This window comes from Nelusetta ayraudi, unplaced genomic scaffold (genome assembly GCF_046127955.1).
Source record: "Nelusetta ayraudi isolate G7.1 ecotype Tasmania unplaced genomic scaffold, CSIRO-AGI_Nayr_v1 ptg000084l, whole genome shotgun sequence".
Lineage (NCBI taxonomy): Eukaryota > Metazoa > Chordata > Actinopteri > Tetraodontiformes > Monacanthidae > Nelusetta > Nelusetta ayraudi.
Window position 1 is genome coordinate 5,944,462 of NW_027466134.1, and position 13,954 is coordinate 5,958,415.

The 13,954-nt window shown below is 56.0% G+C and overlaps 2 protein-coding genes across 5 annotated transcripts in view; one reads left to right on the forward strand and one right to left on the reverse strand.

The window, feature by feature from the left end:
- On the forward strand, positions 1-9,525 carry LOC142900734 (nardilysin-like). Of its 3 annotated transcripts, none has more exons than XM_076045200.1 (32): positions 1-140; positions 1,058-1,263; positions 1,432-1,719; positions 1,843-1,925; positions 2,063-2,216; positions 2,328-2,401; positions 2,680-2,775; positions 3,114-3,236; positions 3,398-3,455; positions 3,551-3,624; positions 3,714-3,783; positions 3,929-4,006; positions 4,088-4,208; positions 4,288-4,346; positions 4,461-4,515; positions 4,607-4,711; positions 4,824-4,947; positions 5,048-5,134; positions 5,274-5,393; positions 5,717-5,768; positions 5,850-6,000; positions 6,080-6,207; positions 6,316-6,478; positions 6,804-6,832; positions 6,999-7,137; positions 7,255-7,302; positions 7,405-7,457; positions 7,552-7,635; positions 7,861-8,068; positions 8,281-8,367; positions 8,445-8,509; positions 8,582-9,525. In XM_076045200.1, exons 2-32 carry the CDS (start codon positions 1,091-1,093, stop codon positions 8,871-8,873), a joined length of 3,441 nt encoding a protein of 1,146 aa, XP_075901315.1. In that variant the 5' UTR covers positions 1-140; positions 1,058-1,090; the 3' UTR covers positions 8,874-9,525. The 3 variants fall into 3 exon arrangements, with proteins under 3 accessions (XP_075901315.1, XP_075901317.1, XP_075901316.1); XM_076045202.1 differs by having other exon boundaries at positions 8,672-9,525; XM_076045201.1 differs by lacking the exon at positions 1-140 and adding an exon at positions 401-540.
- The window catches only part of frem1b (Fras1 related extracellular matrix 1b), a 24,297-nt gene continuing 19,710 nt past the window's right edge, over positions 9,368-13,954 (reverse strand). Inside the window, exons 26-36 of one of the 2 annotated variants that reach the window (XM_076045191.1) lie at positions 13,471-13,672; positions 13,217-13,361; positions 12,774-12,903; positions 12,615-12,690; positions 11,784-11,933; positions 11,382-11,599; positions 11,213-11,254; positions 10,960-11,103; positions 10,687-10,805; positions 10,315-10,403; positions 9,368-9,932 (exon numbers count right to left, since the gene is read on the reverse strand). In XM_076045191.1, coding sequence (XP_075901306.1) covers positions 9,757-9,932; positions 10,315-10,403; positions 10,687-10,805; positions 10,960-11,103; positions 11,213-11,254; positions 11,382-11,599; positions 11,784-11,933; positions 12,615-12,690; positions 12,774-12,903; positions 13,217-13,361; positions 13,471-13,672 — 1,491 coding nt within the window. In that variant the 3' untranslated portion in view covers positions 9,368-9,756. Of the gene's footprint in view, positions 9,933-10,314; positions 10,404-10,686; positions 10,806-10,959; positions 11,104-11,212; positions 11,255-11,381; positions 11,600-11,783; positions 11,934-12,614; positions 12,691-12,771; positions 12,904-13,216; positions 13,362-13,470; positions 13,673-13,954 lie in introns of those variants that run through there. The other variant, XM_076045192.1, reaches the window with a different exon arrangement.

Here is a 13,954-nt window from a genome sequence, read left to right on the forward strand (position 1 = left end):
AACCGTCTGCGTCACCTGGCGCGGCCAATCACAACGGCCCACACTGCCGCCCCAGCGATCTCCAGCCAATCACAGACGTTGTTACTCGCTGCTCGCCCTGCGCTAACTTCAGCCGCGTAAGCTAGTAGCCGAAGCAAAAGGTGAGCTTGTCTCCTTGCAAAAAGTTTAAAAGAGCCAAAAAAAATACCCTGCCGAGTCATAGTTAGCCACTTTGATGGCTAACTAGCCAGCTAGCTAGAGACGTGACCAAGCGGTAGCTTAGCTTCGAGCTACAGGCACTGGTCTGTGTGTGTGTGTGTGTGTGTGTGTGTGTGTGTGTGTGTGTGTGTGTGTGTGTGTGTGTGTGTGTGTGTGTGTGTGTGTGTGTGTGTGGCTAAAGCTAGGCTAACGCCTGCAGTCGAGCCGGTAAAGACGATGTACAGTCAGTGAACGGAGCATTGGAGTGCTGGGAAAAGCAGGTCACATTTTGAATCAAGGACCACTGGGTACTGTGTATTGTTCTGTCTTGTCTGAATGACTGTGTAGAAGTCGCATAGTCTCGTGAGTACACAACATACAGTTCTTCAAAGTGCATGAAGTTTAGAGACCTGGTAGAATTTGAAACCGCACAATTCGTGTATAAGGCAAAAAAAAAAAAACTTCCAAACGTCCAAGACTAGCTTAGCTCTGCGTCCTCCTGTTCCATTTCGGATTTGAAATAAAAGGAAAAGGAAAGGAAAGGAAAGAAATAAATGTTTACATTGTCAGTATTTTTTTAAAAACCATTATTCTTTTATGAACTTGCTTGTTTGTATCAGAAGTCTGAGATAAAGTTTACAAAAAAACAAAACCGGGAGCACCACATGTAGCAACAGGTGGCCACGTGACTGCCACATCAGAACATAAATGCTTCACATTGCATCAGCTGATCAGGGCTTCACAGTGTGTGGAGCAGTGACTGCAGATCCATGATCCATAGCCTGCAGCTACCTGGTCAGATACCAGACTGAGGCTCCTGCACTGCTCTCACCTGGTGGAATCAGGTGGTTGACCCCCAGTGTGACCCCCGCCCCTGCAGGACCTACTGCTGGACCCTCAGGACTGGGCGGAGATGCCTCAGACCAACAAGGCTCCGGGCCTCCAGAGCGGCTCGGACCAGGACGAGCCTCCTCCTCCTCCACAGGAAGTGAGGTCACAGCAGGTGGGTGGAGCTTCTGCTCCTGCTGACCAGGACCAGGGCGACCCTGACATCGTCAAGTCCCCCAGCGACCCCAAGAGATACAGGTGAGGGAGAGGAGCCATGAGGCGCTCTGTCGGTCACGCTGAGAACTGGTGTTGTTGTATTGTGTGTTCTTGTGTGTTGTTTCTGTGTTATTGTGGTCGTGTGACTATGATTGTGTGTTGTTGTTGAGTTGTTGTGTGATTGTGTTGCTGTGTGATTGTGGCCTTCAGGTACATCGTGCTGAGCAACGGCCTGCGAGCGCTGCTCATCTCCGACTTCAGCCGAGCAGAGGGGGACGGATGTGGTGACGGCCCTGAAGAGGAGCAGGGGGAGGAGGTTGAGGAGGAAGAGGACGGGGAGGAGGAGGAGGAGGACGACGGGGAGGAGGAGGGGGACTCTGGCGAGGGGTCCGAGGAGGAGGAGCAGCCGGAGGAGGAGGAGGAGGAGGAGGAGCAGGACAGCGACTTTGACGAGCTGGATGAGGAGAAGAAGAAGAAGAGAGGGAGCTCGGAGAAACAGGTGGGAGGAGTCATGTGATCAGTCACATGGTCAGCTGGGAGTGGCTGGAGGGGGTGGGGTCATCAGTGTGTGTGTGTGTGTGTGTGTGTGTGTGTGTGTGTGTGTGTGTGTGTGTGTCCTACGGCGGCGGCTGCTCTGTGCATCAGTGTGGGCAGCTTCAGCGACCCTGACGACCTCCCCGGCCTCGCCCACTTCCTGGAGCACAGTGAGTCATGTGACCTCAGCCTCAGCCTCACTGACCAATAGATGAGCCCTGTCTTCATCCTCCTTTTTCTTCTCCTCTTCCTCCTCCTCCCTCTGTCCTCCTCCTCCCCCACCCCCCACCTCCTGCTCCTCCTCCAGTGGTCTTCATGGGCAGTGAGAAGTACCCAGCAGAGAACGGTTTCGATGCCTTCCTGAAGAAGCACGGCGGCAGCGACAACGCCTCCACCGACTGTGAGAGGACCATCTTCCAGTTCGACGTCCAGAGGAAGTTCTTCAGAGACGCCCTGGACAGGTGGGCAGGGCGGGGTCACCCCCCCGACTCACCCTGACTCACCCTGACTCACCCTGTTTTTGTGTGTGTGTGTGTGTGTGTGTGTGTGTGTGTGTGTGTGTGTGTGTCCAGGTGGGCTCAGTTCTTCATCGGCCCTCTGATGATAGAAGACGCCATCGACAGGGAGGTGGAGGCGGTGGACAGCGGTGAGTCTCCCACCTCCTGACCTCCAGGTGGCGCTCACGGTGTCAGTCGGAGGGGTGGGGGGGTGCAGTCACATTCCTGTGACACCCCTGCCCGCCCACCCACCCACAATGCTTTGCAGTCACTTTCACTTCTTCACCTTTGTTTCTGTTGAGGTTTGGACCTGAAAGGTGAAGGAGCACAGTGCAGTTGTGACCACACAGTACTCAGTAGTACGACAGTAGTACTGCAGTACTGCACTGCACTGTACACAGTCTTCATCTGCAACTCTCCTGTGCAGAGTACCAGCTGGCCCGGCCCTCAGACTCCCACCGCAAGGAGATGCTGTTTGGCAGTCTGGCCAGAGCAGGACACCCCATGGGCAAGTTCTTCTGGGGTGAGACACACACACACACACTGTGGAGTGAGTTCAGAGGAGTCACAGCGGTCAGTCGGGATTGAAAACTGAACAAGTGAAGCTTGTTGTTTTGTGATCAGCAACATGAGACTTGAGACTTTTGCACCGTGATGAAATCCCAGACGCGAGTGACCCTCTGACCTCTGACCTCTCAGTCGAAATGAGGAGAGCCGATGGCAAAACTACAGGTGAAAGGTCGACGGTTGGTTTTATGACCATATAAGGGAGCAGCAGGAGGACGTGAAGGTGTGGCTCTGCCCCCCACCCCCCACCCATCCAAACACCTGACCCTCTCTCACCCCTCCCCGCCCACCCAGGTAACGCCCAGACATTAAAGCACGAGCCCAGAGAGAAGCAGATCAACACGTACGAGCGGCTGCGGCTCTTCTGGCGGCGCTACTACTCTGCCCACTACATGACGCTGGCCGTCCAGTCCAGAGGTAAGCTCCGCCCCCTGCAGAGGCTCCACCCACTCAGAACACTCACCTGCTCAGGTGTGAGTGAGGCCGTCATTGGTGCTGATGGCTGTTTTTTAATAACTTTATTGTGTGTGTGTGTGTGTGTGTGTGTGTGTGTGTGTGTGTGTGTGTGTGTGTGTCAGAGACTCTGGACACTCTGGAGCAGTGGGTCAGGGAGATCTTCAGCAAAGTGCCCAACAAGTAAGACACACCGCAGTGAGTCAGTGATTCACACAGTGAGTCAGTGATTGACTCAGTGAGTCAGTGAGTCAGACTAACCTGTGAGCTGTTTGCAGTGGCGAGGCGGCAGCAGACTTCTCACACCTCCAGCAGCCCTTTGACTCTCCGTCCTTCAACAAGCTGTACAGAGGTGTGTGTATGTGTGTCTGTGTGTGTGTGTGTGTATGTCTGTTTGTTTCTGTGCGTGGTCATGTGACCATGATGTGACGGTGCCCCCAGTGGTTCCAGTGAGGAAGGTCCACGCCCTGACCATCAGCTGGGCCGTCCCCCCGCAGGGGAAACACTACCGGTGAGCACAGGAAGTGACATCATCACCACCGTACCATGCTACCTGCTGGAGCCTCTGTGTGTGTGTGTGTGTGTGTGTGTGTGTGTGTGTGTGTGTGTGTGTGTGTGTGTGTGTGTGTGTGTGTGTGTGTGTGTGTGTCCACCAGGGTGAAGCCTCTCCACTACATCTCCTGGCTGATTGGACATGAAGGAACTGGCAGCATCCTATCACTGCTCAGGAAGAGGTGAGTCCAAAACCTCTGCAGGAGAACCAGCAGGAACCAGAGGAGCAGGGCTCACCTGGCTGTGTGGGTGTGTGTGTGTAGGTGCTGGGCTCTGGCTCTGTTTGGGGGCAACAGTGAGACGGGCTTCGACCAGAACACCACATACTCCATCTTCTCCATCTCCATCACACTGACCAACGAGGGCTACCAGAACTTCTACCAGGTCCGCTCCACACACACACACACACACACACACACACACACACACAGGTGTTTCTCATACTGTGCTGTGTGTCCTGCAGGTGGTGGACCTGGTCTTCCAGTACCTGAAGATGCTGCAGACTGTGGGACCCCAGCAGAGGTCAGACTGATGATGGCAGTATTCACACACTCCTCCTCATCATCATCATCATCTTCATCTTCATCATCTTCATTCCCCGGTGCTCACCAAGCCAACTGTGGTCTGATTTTTCAGGATTTATGAGGAGATCCAGAAGATCGAGGCCAACGAGTTCCACTACCAGGAGCAGGTGACCATCATCCTGCTGAGACACCTCACTGTCTGCGATGATGATGTCATGGCGGTGATGATGTCAATGCTCTGCTCTGCTTCTCATGCAGACGGACCCCATTGAGTTTGTGGAGAACATCTGCGAGAACATGCATCTGTTCCCCAAGGAGGACTTCCTGACTGGAGACCAGCTCATGTTCCAGTTCAATGCAGAGGTGAGCAGGACCAGGGCTAGGACAAGTTCTAGGACTAGAACCAGGACCAGGACCAGGACTAGGCTGAGGCCTTTAACCTGCTGTATGTGTATGTATGTGTGTGTGTGTCCAGGTGATCAGTGCGGCGCTGACCCTGCTGACCCCGTACCGGGCCAACCTCCTGCTGCTGTCTCCGGACCACCAGGGTCTGTGTCCACTGAGGGAGAGGTGGTTTGGAACCAGCTACAGTGTGGAGGGTGGGACTCACACACACACACACACACACACACACACACACACACACACATGTGCAGGCTTTGAGTTGTAAAGGTGCGCTTGTTTTCTCTGCCCTGCCAGACCTCCCAGCTGAGTGGGCGGAGCGGTGGGCGTCGGCCCTCCCTCTCCACCCGGAGCTCCACCTCCCAGCGGAGAACAGGTTCATAGGTCAGTGGAGGAGGAGGAGGAGGAGGAGGAGGAGGAGGAGGAGGAGGAGGAGGAGACCACCACCTTTGACACCACCTTCACTGTCTCTCTCTGCCCCCCCACCCCCACCCCCCCCACCCCCCCTGTCTCTCTCCCTCAGCCACTGACTTTGAGTTGAAGGCCTCTGATTGGCCGGACTCAGACGTCCCCGTCCGCATCGCCTCCACGGAGCGAGGCTGCCTGTGGTACAAGAAGGACAACAAGTTCAAGATCCCCAAGGGTGAGAGAGGGGGGTGGGGTAAGAGGAGAGGGAGAGAGAGGGAGAGAGGGGGGGGCGGGGCGGGGGGGAGAGGTGTGTGTGTGTGTGTGTGTGTGTGTGTGTGTGTGTGTGTGTGTGTGTGTGTGTGTGTGTGTGTGTGTGTGTGTGTGTGTGTGTGTGTGTGTGTGTGTGTGTGTGTGTCTGCCCTCTGGTGGACAGTCTCGCCACCTGCTGGTGTGTTCATTTCAGAACTGCAAATATAAACCGCTACATTTCCAGTCAGTGTGATGGTGTGTTTGGCTCAAGGTCACTCAAGGTCACTTAGTGGTTCTCGCTTCTTTCAGCCTACATCCGCTTCCACCTGATCTCACCGCTGATCCAGAAGAGCCCAGAGAAGTAGGACACACACACACACGCACACACACACAGCACAGAGCAGGGGTTGACATCCTGTTGTGTATGTGTGTGTGTGCTCAGCCTGGTTCTGATGGACCTGCTGGTCAACGTCCTGGCCCACAACCTGGCAGAACCGGCCTACGAGGCGGACGTGGCCCAGCTGGAGTACAAGCTGGTGGCTGGAGAGCACGGCCTGGTGCTGCGGCTGAGGGGCTTCAACCACAAGCTGCCGGTGGGCCGCGCGCACACACACACACACACACACCTGGGCCCCCCTGGCCCCACCCTGACTGACCCCACCCCCTCTCCAGCTGCTGCTCCAGCTGATCGTGGAGCACCTGGCCCACTTCTCGGCCCAGCAGGGGGTCTTCAGCATGTTCAGCGAGCAGCTGAGGAAGACCTACTACAACATCCTCATCAAGCCTGACAGGCTGGGCAAGTAGGTCTCACACACACACACACACACACACACACACACACACACTGACAGACAGACAGACAGGTGACCTCAGGTGACCCTCCTCCTCCTCCTCCTCCTCCTCCTCAGGGACCTCCGTCTGCTGGTGCTGGAGCCCCACCGCTGGTCGGTGGTCCAGAAGCTGCAGGCCCTGGTCAAGGGGCTGACCCTTGACGACCTCTTGACCTTTGTCACCAGGCTGAAGGAGGAGCTGTACGTGGAGGGACTGGTGCAGGGCAACTACACCAGCAAGGTGAGGAGAGGGGAGGGGGGGTAGGGAGAGAGGTAGGAGAGGGAGGAGAGAGAGGGAGAGAGGGAGAGAGAGGGGGAGGAGAGAGATAGAGAGAAAGGGAGGGGGGAGGAGAGAGAGAGAGAAGGAGGGAGAGAGGGGGGGAGAGAGAGAGGAAGGAGAGAGAGAGAGAGAGAGGGAGGGAGGAGAAAGAGGAGGAGGGGGGGAGGAGAGAGAGAGAGAGAGAAGGAGGGAGAGAGGGAGGGAGGTGGGGGAGGAGAGAGAGGGAGGAGAGAGAGACACAACACTCACTCTGGGGTCTGAATGTTTGCTCTGCTCTGTCCAATAGGAGTCCAGAGAGTTCCTGCAGTACTTTGAGTGAGTCTCCGCCCCCTTTACCTGATTGGACGGTCTGTCTGTCAACTGGTCCTATTGGGACTGAGTGTGTGTGTGTGTGTGTGTGTGTGTGTGTGTGTGTGTGTGTGTGTGTGTGTGTGTGTGTGTGTGTGCGTGTGTGTGTGTGTGTGTGTGTGTGTGCGTGCAGCCAGCTGCAGTTCCGGGCCCTGACAGCAGAGGCCCCCGTGCTGTTCCAGGTGGTGGAGCTTCCTCAGCAGCGCCACCTGCTGAAGGTCAAGTCCCTCAACAGAGGAGACGCCAACTCTGAGGTCACCGTCTACTACCAGGTCGGTCCTGAAGAGCCCCTGCTGGGCACTCACAGGGGGGTCAGATCAGCCAATCATTCCCCCACTGTCACTGACCACTTCCTATCACTGACCACTTCCTGTCACTGTGTGTGTCAGTCAGGGCTGAAGAACCTGAGGGAACACGCTCTGATGGAGCTGATGGTGGTGAGTGTTGGAGATCACTGCTGTCTGTCTGTCTGACTGACTGACTGTCTGTCTGTCTGTCTGACTCACTATCTGACTGTCTGTCTGTCTGTCTGTCTGCAGATGCACATGGAGGAGCCGTGTTTTGACTTCCTGCGGACCAAGGAGACTCTGGGGTGAGTGAGACGCCCCCGTGTGGCCACTTGCCATCACTGCACCTCCCGTCTGACCCTGCGGGTGTCTCTCCTGCTGCTCCTCCTCCTCCTCCAGGTACCAGGTGTATCCCACCTGCAGGAACACGTCTGGAGTGCTGGGCTTCTCCGTCACCGTGGAGACACAGGCCACCAAGTTCAGGTGAGCCCAGCTCCTCCTCCTTCGTCTTGTCCTCTTTCACCTCTTCTTCTCTTCCACACCTTTCTTCCTCCTCTACCTCCACCCCTCCTCCCTTTCCTCCTCCTCCTTCTTCTCCTCCACACTGTCCTTCTCTTTCCTCCTTCTTCTCCTTCACGCCTTCCTGCTCTCCCTCTTCCTCCTCCCTCCTCCCTCTCTCACCCCCCTCACTCCCTCTGTGTCCTCCAGCTCAGAGTTTGTGGAGGTGAAGATCGAGGAGTTCCTGCAGGTGTTTGGCCAGCGTCTGTCCAGCCTGAGCCGCGATGCCTTCAGGAGCCAGGTGAGGGCGCTGATCCAGCTCAAGCAGTGTGAGGACGCCCACCTGGGCGAGGAGGTGGAGCGCCACTGGTTCGAGGTGGTCACGCAGCAGTACATCTTCACCAGGCTCAGCAAGGAGGTGAGTGAGAGAGGGAGACACACACACACACACACACACACACACCCAGACAGAAGCAGTGGAACCCGCTGACTTCCTGGATCTGGAACTGCAGCCACTTCCTGTTTGTGTGGCAGAGAAGGGCCTCCAGCTGAGAGTCCTGCTTCTAGTTCAGGTCCTGGTCCTGGTTCTGATTGGTTCTTGTACCCCCCCACCCACCCCCTCTCCTGCAGGTGGAGGCCCTGAAGCAGGTGACCCAGGAGGAGCTGCTGTCGTGGTTCCAGGAGCAGCGGAGCAGCAGCAGGAAGCTCAGCGTGCACGTGAGTGACCTCCTGACCTCCTGCTGGACCAGCGTCCAACCTTCAGACCCAACCAGTCGATCCCCGATGTCTTTCAGGTGGTGGGCTTCGGAGAGCACGAGGACGACGCCCCACCCCCTGAGGGTGGCGCCCAGATCGAGACCTTGACCAAGACCCAGACCAATTATTGGACCCAGACCCTGACCCCGACTGAGACCAAGACCCAGACCAAGACCCTGACCCCGACCGAGACCCAGACTGAGACCTTGACCGCCACCGAGACCCAGACCCAGACCAAGACCCTGACCCCGACCCAGACTGAGACCTTGACCGCGACTGAGACCCAGACCGAGACCTTGACCCCGACCGAGACCCCTCCCCCGCCCCCCTCAGGCTACGAAGAGGTGGAGCAGCTGAGCTTCCTGGTGGCGACCACGCCCTCTCTGCAGGAGGACACGCCCATCACTGACATCAGAGCCTTCACCTCCTCCCTCCCCCTCCACCCCTACCACAAGGTCCTCAGCTAGGCCCCGCCCACTCGGGGCCCTCAGGACCACAGCTGCGTTCAAGTGCTGCAGGATGAACCAGAAGACTGTGGAGCAAGCAGGAGCTTGGAGACACTTTGGTTGTCAAATGGTTTTATTCAGTGGAGAGCCAGTAGGGGGAGCACTGGTCACCTTAGCATTAGCCTAGCCTAGGCTAAACTATGAAATTGGCATTTGCCTAGACTAGGCTAAACTGTAATGTTAGCATTAGCCTAGCCAAGGCTAAACTGTGATGTTGTCATTAGCCGAGCCTAGCCAAGGCTAAAGTGTGTTTTTCTTAAGGCAGTTTTGTGGCGTGGAGGCAGCTGATTGGTCAATTTAATTTTATAATTTTCCTCACTACAAGGCCAGAGTCATGTGACACTTTCTGTCAAAGCAGCTGCAGGGTCAATAGCTACGTTAGCGGTGGTAGCAGCGGTGTCTCTCTCTTCTCCCAGGTGCAGTGAACGCCACGCCATGCAACACACCGACTCTGATTCTGAGCTCTGAGTCCTTTTATTGAATCGGTGAATCGTTCAGCTCGACTCATTTGTATGTTTGACTTGTATGTTTACACACATATAAATATCACTTAAATTATTGGAGTCCTTTGTACTGCAGTATTTGAAAGTAAAAAGAGAGTTTTTGTTTCTGATGTTGCCGCTGGTTGGTTGATTGAGTCATCATGCAGGATCATCATGCAGGAGGCGGAGCTCCAAACAAAGTCTTTATTAGGACAACAGGAAGTGAGCTAATGTACAAAGTGGTGGGCGGGCAGAAGTGGGCGGGGCTCAATGGGTGAGGGCGGGGCCTCAGCTGGAGTTGGGGGCTCAGCGAGTTGGTAGTGGGTGGGAGTGGGCGGAACCTCATTTGGTGAGGGCGGGGCTTAGTGGGGGACGGTGGGGGAGGAGCAGATGAAGGCGTGCTGGGTGTGGGGGCTGCAGGGGGTGGAGCGCCACCTGCGAGGACCCTCCACCAGCAGGCAGGAGCCCTCTGGCGCCCCCTGCAGCCTGGAGGAGGACCTCCCGCCCTCAGCCCAGGACCAGGGATCCCCGGAGAGGCCTGAGGGAGGGGCAGGGGAGGAGTCAGCGCATTGGAACCAGAGTGGGCGGAGCCTCAGCAGGTCACATGACACAGAGGCTTGTTTTTTATTAATTTCATTTCATATTTATGATTATGATTATCATAATAAAATCCTTCCTGTCCGGATTGAGCAGAGCATCCTGGGATTTGTAGTATTAGCAGCTGCATGTGCTGTATAATAGCGGCGGGCTAGCAGCGCTAGCAGTGATTTTGCATTGGCCTTGTGCGCCAATGCAAAATGACACTGCGGGCCAAATTTGGCCTGCGGGCCAGAGTTTGACACCTATGCTCAAGAGGAAACCAACCATATATAAAACATTTATACATATATATACACACATATATTTATTGAAGGTCTCACCAGCGATCCAGAAGGGCTTCCTGGAGGAGAACTTCCAGAGCCAGGACACCTCCCTCCTGGAGGCCACAGTGACCAGACTGCTGTTGGAGCTGACACACACACACACACACACAAAAGTTATTTTGTGATGTCATCATCTTGTCCCTCCGACGGTTCTGGCCCGTCCAATCAGGGACACTGTTCAACTATCAATCATGATGCCCCACCCCCTTTCCCTTCTGCTGGAACATGACAGTTGTTGAGGATGTTTCATGCACTACTGCCACCAGCCACCAGGGGGGCGGGGCTGATAAACCCGTGCCTCTCTCTGATTGGTCAGCTGGTGCAGGTGCGAGGAGGTGAGGTGAAGAGTGATGGGCAGTGGCTCCTCACCGCAGGGAGCAGCTCCTTCTGGCGCTCCCCCAGCTGGCCAGAGAAGAGTCCAGCAGGTAACAGCGCCCCCTGTAGAGCGTCCAGCCTTCAGCGCACCAGCTGTTCTGCCACCTCCCCACCTGAGGGGGAGCAGGAGGAGGAGGAGGAGAAGGAGGAAGGAGGACCAGCAGTGGCCTGCTGAGATCTTCACACACAACACAGAGAGCAGCTCCACCTCCACTGTGTGTGTGTGTGTGTGTGTGTGTGTGTGTGTGTGTGTGTGTGTGTGTGTACCTTGCGCTGCTGTGCTGCCTCTGGATGGTCCATCTGAGGAGCGTCGCTGACTGATGGCTCCTGCAGGGGGCGACTGTGAGCTGAGGAGCTCCAGAGGTCACCTGGCTGCACCTTCTCCAGCCGGAGAGGAGTCAGGCTGTGGAACTGACGGAGGAGGAAGAAGAGGAGGAGGAGCAACAAGATGAGGAAGAGGAGGAGGAGGTGCAGCAGAGCCCCCAGAGGATCAGAGAGGAACTGCATCAGTGATTCTCACCGTCCACACTCGGTCCGCCGTCCCCTCAGCCGACACGCCACCCTAAAGGTCAAGAGGTAAAACACAACATCAGTCAGTCAGTGAAGCCCCTGGTTAGAGGGGGAGGTGATTGGACCATCAACTCTTATTCAAACATCTCAGACTTCATGAGGTGGAAACATGGACTGACCTTCACCAGTCCGCTCCCAGTGACCCCAGTGACCCCAGTCTGGTGGTCCTGGGGGAGGGGCCTATGGTCTGGGACGTCCCCCCGGGGGGGGTGAGGGGACGGGACTTCCCACAGAAGCTCTGCCTCAATTTCGGCCACAGGCTCCGCCCCCTGAGTGGGTGGGGGCGGGGCCTTCCTTCCAGCGCCCCCTGGCTGCAAGTCCTGGTGGCTACAGCGACCTGCAAGAGGCAGAGAGACCATTAGACCCCCAGACGAGACTGGTCCACCTCCCCCTCCAATACCCAGACCAGGTCCAGGTCCCCAGCTGGCCCACATCCCCGCTCTGCAGGTCCAGGTCTCCTACAAGCCAACCCCCCCCTCCCACCCGGACTGGGTCCAGATCCAGGTCCCCAGCTGGCCCACCTCCTCGGGGGTCCAGGATCTCCACGCTGGCTGAGCTCTGTTGGCCCAACACGGCGTTGTGAGGTGTTCTAAGGGTGACAGTGAAGGTCTCGTGGTTCTCCTCCAACCCGTCGTCCACCAGCTGCACCTTCCAGCTCTTCATGTTGACACCTGGACACAAACACTGGGTTAATATCAGCTCACTTCACTGGAATAAGTTCATTCATCAACGTTGAACTAGGAATGCACGGATACAGATACTAGTATTGGGTATCGGCACTGATATACTGGTGTTGGTACCGATGCCAGTATGTCCGGTATTGGTACCGATGTACCAATATATCTATAGTACATCGGTACCAATACCAGTCAGTATTGGGTATTGGTACTGATACACTGGTATCAAGATACTGTTATCAATACCATTATATCAGTGTCAATACTCTATATACTGGTGTCGGTACAGATGACCGGGTTGAGTACTCTACTCGTACTTTTGAACTACGCACCGATACCACGGTGCTGGGACCAGTTGTATATCTATGTATACGATAACTGTATGATAATTGTGTTAAATGTGTATTTGTACTGCAGTGAAACTTATTGCTGAGGAATGTACACAACATCTGTGGGGAAAAAAAGAAAAATTCAAAGCACTACTATAATGTGTATTGGCCTTACGAAGTACTCAGTGTTGGTATCGGTACTGAAGTACTTCTACTGGTTCTGACGTGGTATCGTTACAGCTCTGCTTCTCATTCACTGTGTCAACTGAAGATCATTATGATGACTGCAGTGCATTCTGGGAGAGTGAAGGTGAGTGTAGAAGTCAAAGGTCAAAGGTCGTCCCACCTGGGTCGAACTGCACCAGTCCACTGCTGCTGTGTGTGAAGTCTCTGCCGGGCCGGGCCGACCCCCCCTCCTCCACCTGCACACAGACAGGAAGTCACAGTCAAGGAAGGCGGAGCCAGCCTGGTAGGCGGGGCCTTCCAGGTGGGCAGGGCCTCCTACCTGCACAGTGACGTAGGCTGGATCGGCGCTGCGCCCGCTGCGGGTAATGTGGAGCTCCAGCGTCCCGGACGTCTCGCAGGTTCTGTAGCAGGAGGCCGAGAACTGAATCCTGGACCAGGACACCTCCAGCCTGAGGAGAGACCAGGGTCAGAACTTCTGAGCACGCTGGCCCAGGACTAGAGGAACCTGGGGAACCACAGGAAACCTGAGAGGAACCAGGAGAACCTGGAGAACCAAGGGAGGAGTCTCTCTCTCCTCAGTTCTTCTGTGGAGCAGGAGGAGGAGTAAGAGGAGCATAAGGAGGTTGACGAATAAGAGGAGGTGGAGGATGAAGGAGGAGGAGTGAGGCTCTCTCATGGTGCTTGTCCTCTCCAGGCCTCCGTAGATCCCTGACAGGAAACAGGAAATGAAATTAAAACCACCCTGACTCATTTTGCACCTACGTCTCAGGTGCGGCTGAGTTCCCTGCCGGGTCGCTGAGACGGAACTGGAAGCTGTCTGACGTCACTTCCTGGTCGGGCGGGATGACGTAGAGCACGGCGCGCTGCCGCAGGTCCTTCTGGGTGAAGCGGCTCTGGATGTAGGCGCCTGCGGGAGATGCGGGCTGAGTGCATGTGTGTGCGCTGCTCCCCCCCCACTCCCCCAGTTCTCCAGGTGGCCGAAGCGCACCCCCCCCCGGCTCTCCCCCGTACCTCACCTGTCAGGTGGTTCTCCAGGTGGCCGAAGCGCGGCTCCGCGGTGACGGAGAACTGCAGCCGCTCGGCCGGACTGTCGCGGTCGCTCGCTGCCAGGTGGGCCGAGGTGATGAAGACAGCGTGGCGGCCACCGCCCAGCGACACCACGGTGCTGGGGCTCTGCCTGGTGGTCAGGGAGGGAGGCGCACTGTCCGCCAACTCCACCTGGGGAGACACAGCAAACTGAGTGACTGCAGCGTCAAGATGGATGGATGGATGGATAGATAGATAGATAGATGGATGGATGGATGGATAGATAGATAGATGGATGGATACTAAAGTGAAATGCAGGTATTTAAAGTTTACCTGCATTTTGTTCATTCTAGTTCCAGATTTAAAGGTAATCCTGCTTTATTGAGTTATTGATTGACAGCTGAACAGTGTTGAAGCCGATGATGTCACATCGATGTTTCACAGTCACATACAGCAGCAGCTCTGCGCCTGCTG

Coding starts and splice junctions, on each gene's coding strand:
- LOC142900734 (XM_076045200.1), top strand. CDS start 1,091: ATGCCTCAGACCAACAAGGCTCCGGGCCTCCAGAGCGGCTCGGACCAG. Junction 4,516..4,606: donor AGTTCCACTACCAGGAGCAG/GTGACCATCATC, acceptor CTTCTCATGCAG/ACGGACCCCATTGAGTTTGT. Junction 8,368..8,444: donor GCAGGAAGCTCAGCGTGCAC/GTGAGTGACCTC, acceptor GATGTCTTTCAG/GTGGTGGGCTTCGGAGAGCA.